This window comes from Bradysia coprophila, unplaced genomic scaffold, assembly GCF_014529535.1.
Source record: "Bradysia coprophila strain Holo2 unplaced genomic scaffold, BU_Bcop_v1 contig_297, whole genome shotgun sequence".
Classification (NCBI taxonomy): Eukaryota; Metazoa; Arthropoda; class Insecta; order Diptera; family Sciaridae; genus Bradysia; species Bradysia coprophila.
The window spans coordinates 4,986,380-5,002,478 of NW_023503555.1; the positions used below are offsets into that span (position 1 = coordinate 4,986,380).

Genomic DNA, 16,099 nt, shown 5'->3' on the forward strand with positions numbered 1-16,099 from the left:
GGGACTAGAAATATCAGATCGTATGTACATAAAACAAAAATGTGATAATTCCTAATTTTTCATGATAGTATCAGTGATTCACGAAATTTTCATATGAGAGTGCGTTGACATTTATTTTTAATTCATTTGTTCATTAACCACCCAAAAGCCAAAATTGAAATTCTGAAGCGCACAAACGGCGCAACAAAAAATGGAAAACATGAAATACAAATAAGATTTTTGAATATAATCCATTGCACCGCTGATGGAGTTGTAAAAATTGGTTTTAAAAGGTAATTGTTAAGAAAAACACAATTTAGAAATATATTGGTTTGAGTTGCCGCCATTTTTTAGTTACCAGACGTTTCCGTTAGATGTCACCACATAACATTCATAAACGTCATCATTGTAATATCGAAACAGCCGAAACAGAACCAATAGAATGCAAATGGTTGATTGAGGTTTTTTTCGCCGAAGCGTGAATTTTTATCAGTTTGTAACTAAAGATATACGTGGAAGTGCAACACAGAAACGATACGAAATAATTGAATTAAGCGTTGATCGTTCCATCCGCACAGTATCAAAATGAATTCCACCGATGCAGATCAAACAATCGGAATCGATCGACTGTACAAAAACTACGAAATTTTGTCGGAAGCCAAAGACAAAATAACTGAGGTTTGTTTGTGTGGGCCCGTTTGCAGCCGAATTGTTTTGTTTTGTTTCGGTTAAACGGTACTGACTTTTGCGATGTTTGTTATTGCAGCACGAAGCAGAGTACAAGGAAATATTGGACGCTATCAAAGGATCGGCTAAGGAAAAGCGATTGGCCTCACAATTCATCGGAAAGTTTTTCAAACATTTTCCAACGTTAGCCGAAACAGCTATCGATGCTCAACTGGATTTGTGCGAAGATGAGGACATTCAAGTAAGTGAATCTTGTGACTTTGTAGAACGATTGAGTCTGACACGAAACTGTTATTTCAACAGATTCGACGACAAGCAATCAAGGATCTACCTCAGCTATGCAAGGACAGTAAGGAAAATACGGCCAAAATTGGTGATATTTTGGCTCAATTATTGGTAGTCGAAGATGCCAGCGAACTAACTCAAGTTCATTTATCACTACAGACTCTTGCTAAGGTAAGTTACTGTTGTTCTGGAAACGTTTTACATCAAACATAACCTCAATGTGAGAAAAAATCGATTCGGTAGAAGGGCAGGCCCTCTTCTGTATTCATAGTCCATATGTTGCCGGATTGTTTCGTTTAGACACCGCGAAAGAATATTTCGACTCTACTTACTTCGTCATTTCAAACCGCTGCGCTTGTATAGTGTTAATGTTACATTTGAGCGGTATAAAACCAAGAGAATAGTCGAGTCCTTGCCGGCTCATTGAACATTTTCAATCAGACTTAATGGTGGAAAATTCCAGAAACCAATTTGTGAGTCAGTGATTATCCTCTGCTTTATGCCGGACCAGTAGAAAGAATTTGTCGGCTTTACTTTCAAGACACATTCAGTCAAGCTGAGTTCGGGTTTTTTTTGTAAATGATTTTCTCGCCACTGTGTTTCGAAAATAAGTCTGACCTTGGTCGTCGTTGACGATCAGGTCACAGACTTTATTCGTACACTCTTCTGGTAAATCGAAATTTTCGACGCAAATTCCATCATAGTTTCTCGTTCCGGTGAATTGAGAATCTGACTTCGTAGCGAGCAAGTAAGTTTTCCATCTACAGCATTTGCATCTGATCGTTCTGCGTTTTGTTTACTTTACTTCCCGATAATCTCATCCACAGAAGATTCGTAGTTCTGTTAGAGTATTCGTTCTCCTCGTAAACAACTGAAACACACAACATTTCCGGTACCAAAGTATTTTCGAACGACACTCCTCCCAGAATTTTGACAACAGGGTCGCTACTTCATGGTGCACCTTTGCCATGGTAACCGTTTTCATCGCAACCGTTTCTATAGGAACTGTTTACTTGATCAATGATATCCGCGAGACCTTGACGCCTGGGGCTTCGATGTCTTCATTAATATGATTCGACAGTTATAAATGCTCGCGAGTAACAAAGCGAATCGCCAAGAAGTAGAAATCCTTGAGAGTTATGAGAATCCTTTATGCTTACGTGACTTACGAATATCTTTCGCATTTTTGATCTGACACTCAGACTGTGCTAAAGTATAAAACTCGGGTTTTCTCGGGTCACTGCCCTTTCAGTACCATATTTCCATGGACTCCTCATGTCAGTGAATGTTTTCCGGCAGTTTCCGAAGTACTCGATTGAAGTGATTTATCGCTACAGGACTGTTTGAAATTGGAAATAAAATTTTTGTTCAGATCGTATAACGCTTGCTTCATGCGCAAGAGACTTGTAATCGAGGGGGAAACTTCGTGAGCAAATACTGGGACAGGTGCTTTTTGCTATGAGTGATCAATAGAAGGAAATAGTACTCCAAGGGGCCAGACTTTGCTCGCGTAGTTTCATTTTCGTCCGCTGTTCAAATCTCGCTTTATTTACAAATTTCAATTTAGTTGTGTCTTGCAGTATTCACAGAGTTTTCTGTTTTGTTTGTTCTTGCTTTTAACCCAACTAAAATTTTGACCTTTTGAACATCATCTCCCACACGAAATTGTTTGATTTATTTTGTAACGACACAACTGATTTTGCTCTTTCAAATTACAGTACGATGCTAAAGGAACGTTAGCTGGAATATTTAGCCAAATATTGACGGGTGATGAAGCAACCCGAAGCAGCTGCTTCAAATTTGTGCAAACAAAATTCCGTAATCTGGGTACGGAGGTCATAACGAAAGAGATCGAAGAGTTTATGATTTCGGAAATCAAGAAAATTCTTCAGGTAGGTTGCAACCGTTAAGCGAACTGCTGCTGAACGTTTCTAATAAAAATTGTTTTTAACAACAGGATGTTACCGCAGAGGAGTTCCATATCTGTATGACAATTTTGGGATCAACCAAGCTCGGAACATCAGTAACTGGTAAGGAATTTTGTCTCATCGAAGACATTTTCGCTACGATTGACCATTTGTTGTTGGTCATTTCCGAGGTCATTTTCCTAATCGAGAAAACAAAAACATTTTCAGGTCACAATGAACTCGTCGCATTATCGATTGAACAAGCCGAATTAGATGGAAACATCGATCCAATTGCAATTGATGATGAAGTTGTCGAGCGTTACATTCAGTGCGCCAACCACGCACTGCCATACTTTTCGTCGCAAGTGGAGTCCACTAAATTCCTGAAATTCATGTGCGAGAAATTCCTGCCGCTCACCACCTGGAACATAATCGGCGCCACCGAACAGCAAGATCAAATGCAATTGCGATTGTTGAAAGTATTCGCCGAAATGTGCAAATTTTCCGGCCAATTGGACAAGCCATCCGAGAAGATCGAGGCCATTTTCAACGTTCTGCAGGTATGGCAATGCAATTGGAAGTGCTTTTTGTTTGCATCGGCTAATTTGGACCAAATTTTGTTTTGCAGGAATACATGCCATTGCCACCGTTCGACAGTGAAGTTATCGATGAGAATCCATCGTTCCAATTCTCCCACGCTGAATGCTTGCTGTATGCGTTACATGCGTTGGGAAAACAGTTTCCAGAGTTTTTTGCATTCTCCACCGAACCAAATAAACTCAAAGAATTTCGGTCACGATTGCAATATCTTGCCAGAGGCACACAGGGGTAAGTTTGCTTAGATAACTTATCCGCGTTGTTATTGTGCGACTCAAGTGACATTCCGTCGCTGTAGTCCTGTAAAGTTCAGCAATGATGACAATCAAACCAAAAACAGTTGTTCCTCACCCACGACTAAACTTCCATTTGCATCCCTTGCAGATACATCAAAAAGCTGCAAGAATCGGTGAAAGGAAAAACTCCCGAAGAATTGAAGTCTGAGGAGAACCAAATCAAAATAACGGCTCTGAAGACCACGTCAAATATCAGTGCATTGATCCGGGATCTGTTCCATTCGCCTCCCAGCTTTAAGTCGATCGTCAATCTGTCTTGGATTACTAAGACCACTGCGAACAATCAACAGGTGAGTGGATTGAATGGAATAGCAGATTGAGACGTTTAGTGTTTTAAGTGTTAAAGGCTCGGAACAGGTCAGGTGTGGTTCTGATTTCAATTCAGGCCTTTACCTTTTGGTATGTTGAGCGTGACTTCATATAACACCTGAAATTCGTCACTTCAAGTCACTTTTCCTGTGGGATCTGTACCCATCCCACCAGTCTTTCAGGGTTGGTTTTGCTGAAAACAGACATGAAACTGACCTGAAAAACGTCAGATTTCAGGTTCGATACAAACCTGTTTCGAGTCTTAATCCAGTTGCGGATGCAGCTGAAGTTAGTTCAATGTCTTCGAGCGTGAAAACTGATTTGGCTGGCTCATATGAACTATGAACGGCCAATCAGTTTTAACGACTACAGGCCTTGAACTGTCTTCAACGTTCCAACAATTGCTTACGCTGAGCTTCTTCAGCCATCAGTCTAAGCAACCTTTGATCTTTTTACAAAATTGAATGTTAATATTGCAGGAGAGAGGACAGAAACGACATGCACCAATCACATTCGGCTCCAAATCCGGCGAGGGCACGGACGACAATAAGAAAGCGAGGAATGGCAACGAACAACGGGTCTACACCCCACCGTCAGGGAAGTACTCAAACAAGGTTCAGAATTACTCACACAAAAATCGCTCACGCGGCGGTTTTCGTGGGGGTAATCAAGGTAAAAATTTTCGCAGATACTAAAAAATGAGAACAGAAAAAAAAAACAGAGAAAAACAGAACCGAAAACTTTTTATTTATTTGAAAAAAAATCTTTTGGATTTACTAATCTTTCTCAGCACAAGTGCAACGTATTGATTGCACGGTATAAATAGATGATTAATTAATGCGATCATTCGTTTTTGTAGGGAAAATGGAACTTTTTTTTTTTCTTTGTTTTGTTTTATATTTTTGGTGGGGTGGTCGCGATAAAAACAACAAAAAACAAAAATTAATTGTAAAATCGCGTATGACTTCGAATGCGTCTTGTGTCATTGAGAACATTTTGTTTTTGTTGTGCATTTGAAACTTACAAAGCAAAATATTTCAGATATTGCCCATGATCACATTAATTGATTTATTTCTTTTTTCATTTAAATAAAATCGCAATTTCAAAACACGGAATTTGTCTTTTATTTGAGGTCACGACGGCAGTCGTTTTGTCAACGTTGGATAGCCCTTTAACCCTTTCCTTGATAGACCCAGTTTTGATTTTACGGTGAAATTTATTGAGGTTTGGCTGTGAAGAAAATATCCGCAGAAATTTCGGAATGTACACAAAAGGTGGCATAGTGCGTTGGATATATCTCGATGCAGAGAGCACAGAACTCGCATCCGCTGGTCCCATTGATGTATGTGGTTCCGCTGCAGCCGATTCACTTTTTTTGAATAATAGAAACGGGGCAGTAATTGGTGCAGCAGGTATTTGGGGTGCCGTGAGTTCGACTAACCACTCCAAACATATTTTTCTAAATTGTAGGGCAACTCAAGTCACAAATGTGATTTACGAATTCTTTTCTCATAGAAAATCATATTTCTCAAAAAGTCGAGGATTGGTCCTCGAAGTGAGACTTAATCGGGCTACACGGCCGTAGAATGGGAAGTAGATGAAAGTATGAAAAACTGTTCTCGGACATTTCCAGTCAGATAAGTGAATCAAAAAGTGTTATGTTGTATGTTGTACCCAAAAGACTTCGAATTTTCACGAATTTGCGCTGATTGGGGATAATTCTAAAATAAAATTTCTGTGTCTTTGTTTAAGTACCGAGAGCAGAAAATAGGAAATTCCACTAGAAGCCATTCCGCTGGAGAAGCCAGAGCGAAGCGAGGGTCGTAAATCACTCGGATTGGAACTTCCTTTCTCATGGTCCTATTAGTGGAGGATATAAGGTTAATCAAACTGAACACATAAAATAGTTATTCGTACACACTGAGGACTGCTGCCACAGCTGAAGCGCCACATACAAAAAATACAGCTGTCACAGCTATTGTAGATTACCTGGAGCAAAAATTACCAGCTACAGGTGAGATTCTCAACTCTTCTTCCTCAGCAGAGCAGAGAGAATTTTCGAATTTTCCATTTTTTCCCTCGGTAAACGCAACGTTTTACATGCATTCTCAAAACTTAAACAGTCCATTACACAATGAATGTGGTTTCGGTCGAAAATCGTTATTTTCATTGAATTTCACGCACTTTCGCCAGTCTCATCCATCTCAGGATAAAAATTAAAAGTGACGGTTTCGCCTCGGATCAACAAAATTCACACGAAAATTGGACTTTATCTGGTGGTATGCCGTTTTTCCCTACGAAACGAACACATCAATTTTTACACCATTTTTCGAAACAAAAACAATGACAGTTCAGGGGTGAACATTTCTATTTCCTCCACCAAACTGTTATCAGACGAATACAACAAAACGCCATTCTCTCATTATCGTAAAATATTTTCCCAAGGTAAACAGAAAAGTTTTTCACAATAAAGGCTTTCGAAGTTTCAGCGGCGGGACTATTTTCTCGCCTGCGCTGAAATCGTGTCAGCTCGACAAAAATTTGGAACAAAGACCAATTTTTTTTTGACAGAACAAAACCTATAATTTCCTCAATAAAACTCAACTTTTCCTCAACAAACAACTACGAAATGTAACAAAAAACAGAAGATCTACGACACCTTGCAGGTCTCATCATGAACCTCTTGTGTGTCCTCGTCTTGTGGCATCTTAGTCAACGCTCCGCCTTGCAGAACATTATTCACAGCTGCACGAGCTAAATATCCCGTTGTCTCGTTGTAAGTAAGCGAAAACAATGGAGTGATATCCTTCGTCACCGTCAGCTTATTCTCTTTGCAATAAATGGCACACGCATCCACTAACAGTTGATCCAGATCCAATTCTTGCTTGAAATGTAATTCCGGATTACGGGACAAAATTGTCGCCACGATGCACAGCAATTCCACGGACAATTGACGTCGTTCTGGTTGTATGATGTGATTGAACGTTTCCTCAACCAATAGCGAAAATGACAATTCACTGCGACTCATGCTTGTTAGAGTCGGTGAAGCTGGTAGGTGGTGTCCCTGTCAATTTCCGAATAAAAATCAATTTGTCAATCTCGGCACTCGAGCGGTCTCTATAAATTAATCGTTTTACCTGAACGGAAATGCCATTGGGTGTACGTGTCAGAACGTCCCACACCAAATTGTAAAATTGATCCGGTACTCGGCACAAGCATCCCTCCAGCTGACGACGTTGCAATGGTGTTAGCTTTTCCTCGGTGGCCCATTCGCTAACGGTCAGCACACGTTGCAGTAAGATTCGAATCGAAAACGGCGATAGATTGTCCAGATCAGATCCTTTACCCGACATGTTCAAATACAAGCGAATCGCCTCCAACACCCATCCGATGCGGATTTTCAGTACACCCTTGAATATGTCCGGATTGGTTGCTATCAATCGTCCACAGTATAGAACAACTTCCTGTTGTAGTACGGCCTGAATCACATCGAATGGCTGGACGGTGGTGTACATTACGCTCTGGATTTCAGCTGGCGTCATCGGTTTGTCGAACACGGTTTCCTTCTGACCAATTACACCAACTGTCAGCTGTTTACCATTAACCAGAACTGTCGTAATGAACGGACTGATCGAATCGACAGTATGATGAAGTAACGAGCTGCAATAGCGAACCGCTCTCCAGTACCTCAGTGTGCCAGCACGGTGATACAACGACGTTAGTGCGTCGGAAACGGTGCTTCCGTTTACTTCATAATTCGGACCTTCACGATTCAACAGAATTCCCCACAGTTGACACTGACAGTAAATTGAATTCAATTCTCTTAATGCAGTGATTATGTCCGGTATGGGTCGATAAGCGTATTCCTGCGGGCAATGCAAAATATTAGAAATTGGTACAGCCAAGGGGTTTTGATTCAAGGCTTACGGTGCAGATAATTTTCTCTTCATTGTATGTCTGCGCCTTGGGAACATCAGTCAAACTTTGGTATCCGATGTACTCATGGTGAATTTGGCTGAAATGCGTCTCGCAACTGTCAGGCAAGTCGGTTGAATTCATGAAATCAAGATGTTCTGCGGAATGCGTGACCAAAGGTTCGTGAAAATCTGACAATAAAACTTCGAAGAATTCTCTTACCTGTACATGAACTTGAAATTAAATTCTGAAGCCGACCAATCCTAACTTTCATCCCATCACAATAACCCTTCTTCAGCATCGCCAGTAAATCTAACATTTCCTTGAACTGTGGATCTCGCATATGCTCCTCCCTTATCAGCAAACAGACTGTCGGCCTTCCAGACAATCGCCAATATTTACCAACGAATTGCAGTTCGGTCTTGATGTCGTCTAAAGAAGAAAAAGGTTCAGTGAAGAGTTTTCTCCTGTTTCTTCACAATTCACTTTACCTATTAGCAACGCCATGTCTCTGTACAAGTAAAAGTCGGACACTTCGAATATCAGCGGATAGCACAAAACGGTCATACCACACACCCGGTACACTTTCGATGTGCCCAACGATCCAACCGGTCTTGGTGGTCGGCCGGTCAAGCCAATTTTATCGTTAACACCAAGCTCTTGGAAAATTTTAATTAGTTGCGTGGAAGACCATATTTGGACTGGCTCGACCTGTCGATTAGATTTGTATTCGTAACACCAATTTCAAATGGTTAGCAACAAGAATACCTCATGTGGAGTCTGCGTTTGTATACCATACGTTGCCATCATAGCTTGCAATCGCATTGATTCGGCAATTAGGACGATTTGAACTACCAAATCAGTCGCGGTTCCCTTGGTAAACGAATAAGAATGTTAGGATGGATGAATTTGTTTAAAAGAATCGATAGAGCTAATGTGTGATCTCAAAATAATAACACAAAAAATTACAAAGTCAGTCACCGTTTTGAGGGTGTTTTTGTGTGAGCTGAGTATGAGTGTCGAGGGTGTAGTGTTGAAGCCGAAGTTTTACTTTTATGGTGCAACTATTGCTTGTCGTGCTTTACTACTTTTAAATTGTTTTAAGTAAGAACTTGATGTAAATTGCCTGAGTGACTACTCCTGGTTCAGATTTACATATTTGTGAGACTTGTAGTGAAAGACGTAACCCGATTATGTAACAATTTTCTGTTCTTACTGAAGATATTTTTGGGATACTGATTTCTTTGTTGGCAATAAATAACGAGAGACTCATTAGTGCTACAGCTTTTTGGGATCTGACCATAGCAGTCTTGCATTTCCACCGAATCTTTCAATTCCGTAGTAGAGATTCAAAATAACAAACATCGTTCAATTAAAAAAAAAACTGGAAGTGAGATTCGCGTATAACTCGAGAGTCGTAAGATTATTTTTGAAACGAGTTAATTCGTTGTTCTGGTCACTGGTTCATTTGGCGAAGATTTATGGTTTGTTTCCAGGCTTTTTGTAAAACTAATTGATAAATCTTTACAAAAATTAAATTAAATTAAATTAACCGTCCGTGATACCGAAAATATTCGATTCAGCCCAATGTCGTCATTCGACTTCTTTTTGTTACAACGTCGGCATGAGTTCATGATCAAAGCGAGTACCGAAACCATATTATTAAAATGTAAGTTTTACAGTTACTGTAGTTGAAGTACGTGGCACCCAGTGAAGACAGTAAGGCAAGTGTGATTATTTGTGTCTAGTCTACTTTCTGTAAACGGTTCGCATGATTCTTTAAAACCGTCTTATCTTGTGTGTTCTTTCAACTACATTTGCTCCAGTTCTTCATTTTGTTTCCTTCAGAGCCTAAAATTTGGGAATTGATTTCCAAAAATTCTCTAAAATTCCCAATTTTTTTCTTTTCAACTATTCCTGATGTTTTACAAGCATTTAATTAAAAAATTCAAAGAAAACAAATTTGGGAATTTTAGGGTATTCTGGCTCTGGTTTCATTCCCTTTGTATGACACAACAATCGATATACGTCTCTCGCAATTTCGAAATCAAAAAGTTACGCTTTATGGCAATTGTTAAAAGCAAAACAAGCTCATATCAGTGCCTCATGAAGTCAGCATGAAGTCACCTTAATTTTACGCCATAGTTTCATCTTACTGTTTTGCACGCGTGAAAAATGCTACATTCGAAAACTGTTTCTTCTTGGTATCTCTGATTTATCTCATTTGCGAAAATGAGAGAAATCTGAGAAACGGAGAGGAACATCAGTAACAGCTTAGATACGAAAATGACACTTTTTACGTGGGCGAAGCAGTCAATGTAAATGTAACAATAGGTTTCAAACAGTGACCTAATGGAGGACATGCAATTTTAGCGAGCACACGGAGAACTAAAAGGTAAAAGAGAAAACAAAACGAAAAAAAGGCAACGGAAAAACTGAAATTCTATCTAATGGTTATACTGTGAACAACATGCGGTTTGGTTAGAGTATTAATGCAAGGAAATTGTTTTTAAATTATTTTTATCCTACGTCATGTACTTACAAGTCCTGGCTTAGCCTGAAGCGGAAGAAAAATATAATTTTACGTTAAAATAAGTTGCTAAAATTAGTTAAATCGACACTTTATCAAAAATACACCTAAATCAAGAATCAAGAGACAATGCCGAAAATAGGCGATGAGCTTTGGCTAATGAGGTGTAGATAATAGCTTATAAACCACTGAAGGTAATGCGAACCCGGAAAAATACACGGAATCAGTGTGCCTTTCAATAATTCAATAATGGGGATTTTCCGTTAATTTCAGAAATTTCAAGAAATTAGAGAATTTCAAAGTTTCGAATATTTCGAAAAGAATTTCGATGAATTATGGAACTTCATAATTCAGGAATTTTCTAGAATCAATTTCACTTAAATAGGCCCTGCTCAGCACAATCAGTGAATTCGAGTGTAGCGTAAGTTCACTTCATTGTAGCACTTACGATTTCAATAGAATTTTTGCTGCGTCGAAATACATTTGCAACATCCATCGTATCATGTTTGCCAGACATTCTGCCGAAATCGTTAGCGCTTCACGCTACACGGCTACACCAAATAAAATATGCCGCTGCATTAGAATTCACTCGAAATTTGGGTTCCGTAATTTTGTGCCGCTCAAAATTTGCTTTATCTTCAGTGTATGCAGCGAAATGTATGGTCAAATTAATTAGATAAAATATTTACGATCTATATGTTGATTTCACATGAAAAGAAGCAACAGACTCAATAATAAACCACCAATGTCCAGTATGCTTGCCTTCTACAAAACGTTAATGCGAGCGGTTTTACCCTAACATTCTCCTCGAGATGCCCCAGATGTTATGACCTAGAAGCAAGTATATCTGGACAGAGAAAAGTATCGAGTCTGTAGATACGATTAAAAACTCCAAACAAAAATGTCATTTGCCAAAATACAATCATGAATTAGCACCTGCCCAACAAAATGTAAATCATGATCAGATGACCTCCACTACATTCAGTTGCGAAATGAATAAGAGAACCATTCATAAACATGCAAATTTTCACTAAAAACAATTGGAAAACGACGTCAAATCGGGCATCGGTCACCATCTAACGTATTTCATCATCATTCGAGTACAATGCTGTATTTTGTATCTGCGCACCTACGGGTTAATGGTCGATGATTTCGTTATGATGAGGTATGGCGCGTCTATCTCTATCTCAAGCGTTTCAGGGTTTCAAACAGCAACACGAAACTATCAACTCTATTGGCTATTGTACTAAGAGGAAGGGTTAACAAAACACTCATTGGCGCAAATATTTATGGCTTAACAATCAATCATCTAAAAATGGTAATTCTTCCATTGAGGTAGGCTTTGCGCTTGTAATAAGCTATCCTAATAATTTCTAGATTATGAAGGAACAGATTCTGATACTAATGAAGGCTGCCCAGCAAACGGCCCAGTGAATTTCTTTTCTCATTTTAGAACAAAAAGCCGTCAACTTCAAAGTCGGTGGAGGAAACTCTACAGTAAATTTTGCTGCCACTGCCGTCAGTGTCTTAACTGTTCTTTCTTAACCTGCTTCTTGGCTTCGAAACAGTTCTAACTAAGATCACGGTGTGCCTTAACCAACTTTAAATGGAAGTGTCGCACCACATCGGATTTTTTTTGCTAATTCAATAGGGGGAGGTAGACTGGTTACAAAAATAGCAATAATAAGAAAAACGGCTGGGAGAATTTTTTTTGCGACCACTTTGAAGTCATTTTTCCATACATTTTCATGTATTTTATGAAAATGACAAAAATGTTTTTTTCGCCAAAATACGCATTCACAATTTTTATCATTAAAAAACATTATTTTTAGCAAAAAATTCTTCTACAGTATGCATCTAAACATTGAGATTTCGTTTATACAGCTATTTGGATATATCAAATTCTGCTGGACATGAAAAATAAATTGGGTGTATAAACGAAATCTCAGTGTTTAGAGGCATACTGTAGAAGAATTTTTTGCTAAAAATAATATTTTTTAATGATAAAAATTGTGAATGCGTATTTTGGCGAAAAAAACATTTTTGTCATTTTCATAAAATACATGAAAATGTATGGAAAAATGACTTCAAAGTGGTCGCAAAAAAAATTCTCCCAGCCGTTTTTCTTATTATTGCTATTTTTGTAACCAGTCTACCTCCCCCTATTGAATTAGCAAAAAAAATCCGATGTGGTGCGACACTTCCATTTAAAGTTGGTTAAGGCACACCGTGAGATTGCATCTTGATTGCATCTAGAAGCTCCATGATGGTTGGAAGTAACTTTTAATGGTAGAAAGGTTTGACCTAACCTGAACCCGATATTATTTAAATCAGATCAGGTTCAGGTTGAACCTGAATTAACGTGAGCCCGAAATTTTAAATTCAGGTCTGGGAACTTTAGGTTCAGGTCAGGTTGAGATTGACTTGAAATTTTCTATGCAAATTTTTGGGTAGACCTGAACCTAAAGTAACTAAACCTGATCAAAAACAGGTCAGGTTCAGGTTCAGAAATAAATCACGTCGACCCAAACCTAATCGGAGCCTTGTTCCTTGTTAACGTAATTTTTGTGATCTCTCACAAACAGATACATCAGATGTGTTGATGACACGGCACATTTTCCCCTTAAATTTTTGTCTTGTTCCCATGCATATCGGTCTCTCATATGGGCTTGAAGCCTATGCCGTGCAGCAAAAAAATCTGGCACTATGGCACAGTGACTTTACTTCATGCATAGGCTTCGAACCGTGACTGATGAGAGACTGATGCATGCTGTCGGTTTAATATAGACACAAGAATAAATTGACATGACGGCGTTGATGGTATGAAGAAATAATTACAAAAACACCGCGGATGTAACTCGTAATTAATTGCAACGAAAAATGTATATCGAAAAAGGTCAAATCAACGATTTCCCATGTTAAATACTCACAAGTTCAGATTTACCCTGCCGCATAAAAAAAATTGACAAACGATTTCAATATGAGACTGTAAGTCCTAGATTTCTGCCCTGCAAACTCAGACAAAGAAACAAAAATTTATCTAACCTGAAACGCAGAGTATCGTCCTCCCTTTCTCGGCCGATTATAACTGGGAAGATATCGACGGATCATATCCAATTCGTTGATGTGCAACAATCCAGCGGTCAGTAGCTGTGCAATAATGAACACTGATTGTCCCCAGAGAAATAATGATTTCGATGGTGAGCGTTGATAGCCACCGTTACCATCTGGAGCAAAATACATTGTTATGACGGGATCTGTGCGTGAGCGCAGTGATTTTCGGGTGAGAAATTGAGTTATCTAAAAATGGCGACAGTGAAATCAAACCTCCGTTCTCGTCAGAGTACATGCATTTCCTCAGTTCTGCTTGATATTCTTCGACTTGTTCATTGTTCATTTTGAAGACACCGTCGATGATCATGAAAGTGAAAAAAATCGGCCACTCGCATTCGTTCCCTTCAAAGTCTTTGATTTCGCCGTTGTTATAGTATCTGCAAGTGGAATGGGATTGAAATTGAATCGTGTGTGTACAGTACCGGTGCTTGGAGCAGACGTACCTCCGTTTTTTGTCTTCCAGTCGTGACAAATATCCATCACGACTGAAGCGTTTGAAACCTTTGGCGCTTCGTAGCCGCTTAACGACATTGTTTTTGGACAAATCCACCAGTCGTTCTTCGTGCGAAGCGAAAGCTGGAAATGACAAAGTTGGTAACAACGACGCGTCAACACCTTTCGAACTGGACTCGCGGGGCAGCATAGTTTCAAAAATGCTCCGGTTACGATTGTGTGCATCAATGTCCACATAAACGACACTCCATGACGCTCCTTTCTCTCCAAAGAGATTGCATCCGTTGATTGCTTCTAGAGCAGATTTAGCCATTCCTAAAACATCGGTGAATCGATGAGTGGAGGAAAATGATCTTCCGAACGCACAAAATCGACCTACCGATAGACGACGCATGTATTTCCGGTTTGCCATCGTTGTACTTTGTACCACGCTCCCACATGCCAAAATCCGGCGTACGATAGGCCCTTTCAACGTAATACACCAAATTCTGAACGAACGCAACTTCGTCCTGGGTGTAAATGATTTGCAGTCCGGAGGTGATCATTTGTACCAGAAATATGATGTAAATGGACACCGCGTCGATTTGTAAGTGGTTGTACAGGTCATCGGAGTAGATTTCCTGTACGAATGAAGTGAAACGAGTGAAACAAATCAGAAATTCCAAACAGGTAACTGGTCCAACCTCTCCCGTGTGCAGATGGAATTTACAGTGCAATGCGTGTTGATTGGACTGACGTTGCTTGAATAATTCAACGCGATGAGCCTGTTTGATCCAACATTCCAGTATGCCTCTCATGCATTTCACGGTCGATTGGCCGAGTTCTGACATATTAAAAAAAGAAGTTTTTGAGTTCCCCTTCCGGTCCGAACTGCATCCTATTCACTTACCATATGACTTGCCACGGTCGTCATCAATTCGTCTGAAATGAGTCCAATGAATGTTTGAACTCAGCTTGTAATCAAGTAGAAAATTACCTGTATGCCTGGTAGAGCCCTTGGAGTAGATTCTATTTTACTATCGTCTTCCCGAATGGCGTTCGCGAATTTCCGTTCATTAAGGAACATCAGAGACAATGTCTTAAGCAGGGGATTACTAACGAAATCAATTAATGGAGGAGGAGGATGGAGAGGAACGAGTTTCATAATACAACCGAAAGTTGACTGCTTGTTAGGCAACATCTGGTTGATGGCTTTGTAATGCCAAAACGATAAATTTCTACACCAGAATGTAACATAGACATTCAAGACTACAAAGGGACGTCGTATTTTTAATGTAAATCGAGGGATTCGAGTCGAGGATTCGTTAACACAGACAATAAAATAAAATCTACCCCAAACGGCAGCGGCACAATAAACACTGTCTCTAACGCTTCCCACTTGGTTGTCCGTTGACAGTACAGGAAACAATCCGGATATTGGACTTTGATACTTAAGTATTTGTCGCTTTACTAAATATCACGGGAAAATATTCTGTGTCAGTCGAGCCCACAACATTGTAATATTATATCACTACACCGCAACACTAACCGATCCCATAGTAAATGTCCAACTGTTTCACCGTGTCCTCGTAATTCGAAATTTTCAAAAATTGATCCAAATGAACGTCATCCATTGAATTTTGCCTCATTGTGGGCTGATATCGTTCCTAATTGAAATCAATTGACTTTTCTTCCAATTATGTGTGTCGTCTCTGTTTTGATCTGGTAATTATTAGCGAAACGGACTTCGATGACTTCGATTTCAATGACAAATTTGACAATTCAATGACACTTTTATCATAGAGCGGAGGGGAAATTCACAATGAACAGTGACGGTGACGGTGTATCTGAGGAATGATGAGTAGAGATGTTAAGTGTTCATGTCGCAACATTGAACATTGTTCTGGAAAATAATAAACTTAAAAGACCTAAGGACTCACCGGTCCCATGAAGAGTGCGTAGAGTGGCACTTCAAGGAACAGGAGGGACCTACACGACCTACACCAACTAATTATTAAGATATCAACAACCCGACGACTGCAGCTGGC

At 39.5% G+C, this 16,099-nt stretch overlaps 2 protein-coding genes across 3 annotated transcripts; one reads left to right on the forward strand and one right to left on the reverse strand.

The window, feature by feature from the left end:
- Window positions 1-399: 399 nt before the first annotated feature.
- Window positions 400-4,800, forward strand: LOC119079161 (apoptosis inhibitor 5 homolog). Its single transcript, XM_037186978.1, has 9 exons — window positions 400-657; window positions 746-907; window positions 970-1,122; window positions 2,670-2,843; window positions 2,909-2,981; window positions 3,087-3,418; window positions 3,487-3,686; window positions 3,840-4,041; window positions 4,540-4,800. Exons 1-9 carry the CDS (start codon window positions 565-567, stop codon window positions 4,753-4,755), a joined length of 1,605 nt encoding a protein of 534 aa, XP_037042873.1. The 5' UTR covers window positions 400-564; the 3' UTR covers window positions 4,756-4,800.
- A 1,819-nt stretch (window positions 4,801-6,619) lies between these two features.
- LOC119078649 (probable phosphorylase b kinase regulatory subunit beta) lies at window positions 6,620-15,835 on the reverse strand. Of its 2 annotated transcripts, XM_037186244.1 has the most exons (16): window positions 15,601-15,835; window positions 15,405-15,521; window positions 15,049-15,067; window positions 14,962-14,993; window positions 14,756-14,895; window positions 14,452-14,692; window positions 14,063-14,387; window positions 13,833-13,996; window positions 13,551-13,762; window positions 10,518-10,532; window positions 8,744-8,848; window positions 8,467-8,686; window positions 8,198-8,407; window positions 7,988-8,133; window positions 7,198-7,926; window positions 6,620-7,124 (listed from the first exon to the last, which is right to left on the reverse strand). In XM_037186244.1, the coding sequence occupies exons 1-16, from the start codon at window positions 15,698-15,700 to the stop codon at window positions 6,711-6,713; spliced, it is 3,189 nt and encodes a 1,062-aa protein (XP_037042139.1). In that variant the 5' UTR covers window positions 15,701-15,835; the 3' UTR covers window positions 6,620-6,710. The 2 variants fall into 2 exon arrangements, with proteins under 2 accessions (XP_037042139.1, XP_037042140.1); XM_037186245.1 differs by lacking the exon at window positions 10,518-10,532 and having other exon boundaries at window positions 6,629-7,124.
- Window positions 15,836-16,099: the final 264 nt, after the last annotated feature.

What these genes read in the sequence shown, in the direction of transcription:
- LOC119079161 (XM_037186978.1), top strand. Translation starts at nt 565, where the DNA reads ATGAATTCCACCGATGCAGATCAAACAATCGGAATCGATCGACTGTAC. An exon ending in GCGAAGATGAGGACATTCAA is followed by an intron (nt 908 to 969) that starts GTAAGTGAATCT and finishes TTATTTCAACAG; the next exon opens with ATTCGACGACAAGCAATCAA. An exon ending in CCATTTTCAACGTTCTGCAG is followed by an intron (nt 3,419 to 3,486) that starts GTATGGCAATGC and finishes TTTGTTTTGCAG; the next exon opens with GAATACATGCCATTGCCACC.
- LOC119078649 (XM_037186244.1), bottom strand. Translation starts at nt 15,700, where the DNA reads ATGAGGCAAAATTCAATGGATGACGTTCATTTGGATCAATTTTTGAAA. An exon ending in CGACCGTGGCAAGTCATATG is followed by an intron (nt 14,896 to 14,961) that starts GTAAGTGAATAG and finishes TTAATATGTCAG; the next exon opens with AACTCGGCCAATCGACCGTG. An exon ending in AGACATGGCGTTGCTAATAG is followed by an intron (nt 8,408 to 8,466) that starts GTAAAGTGAATT and finishes TTTCTTCTTTAG; the next exon opens with ACGACATCAAGACCGAACTG.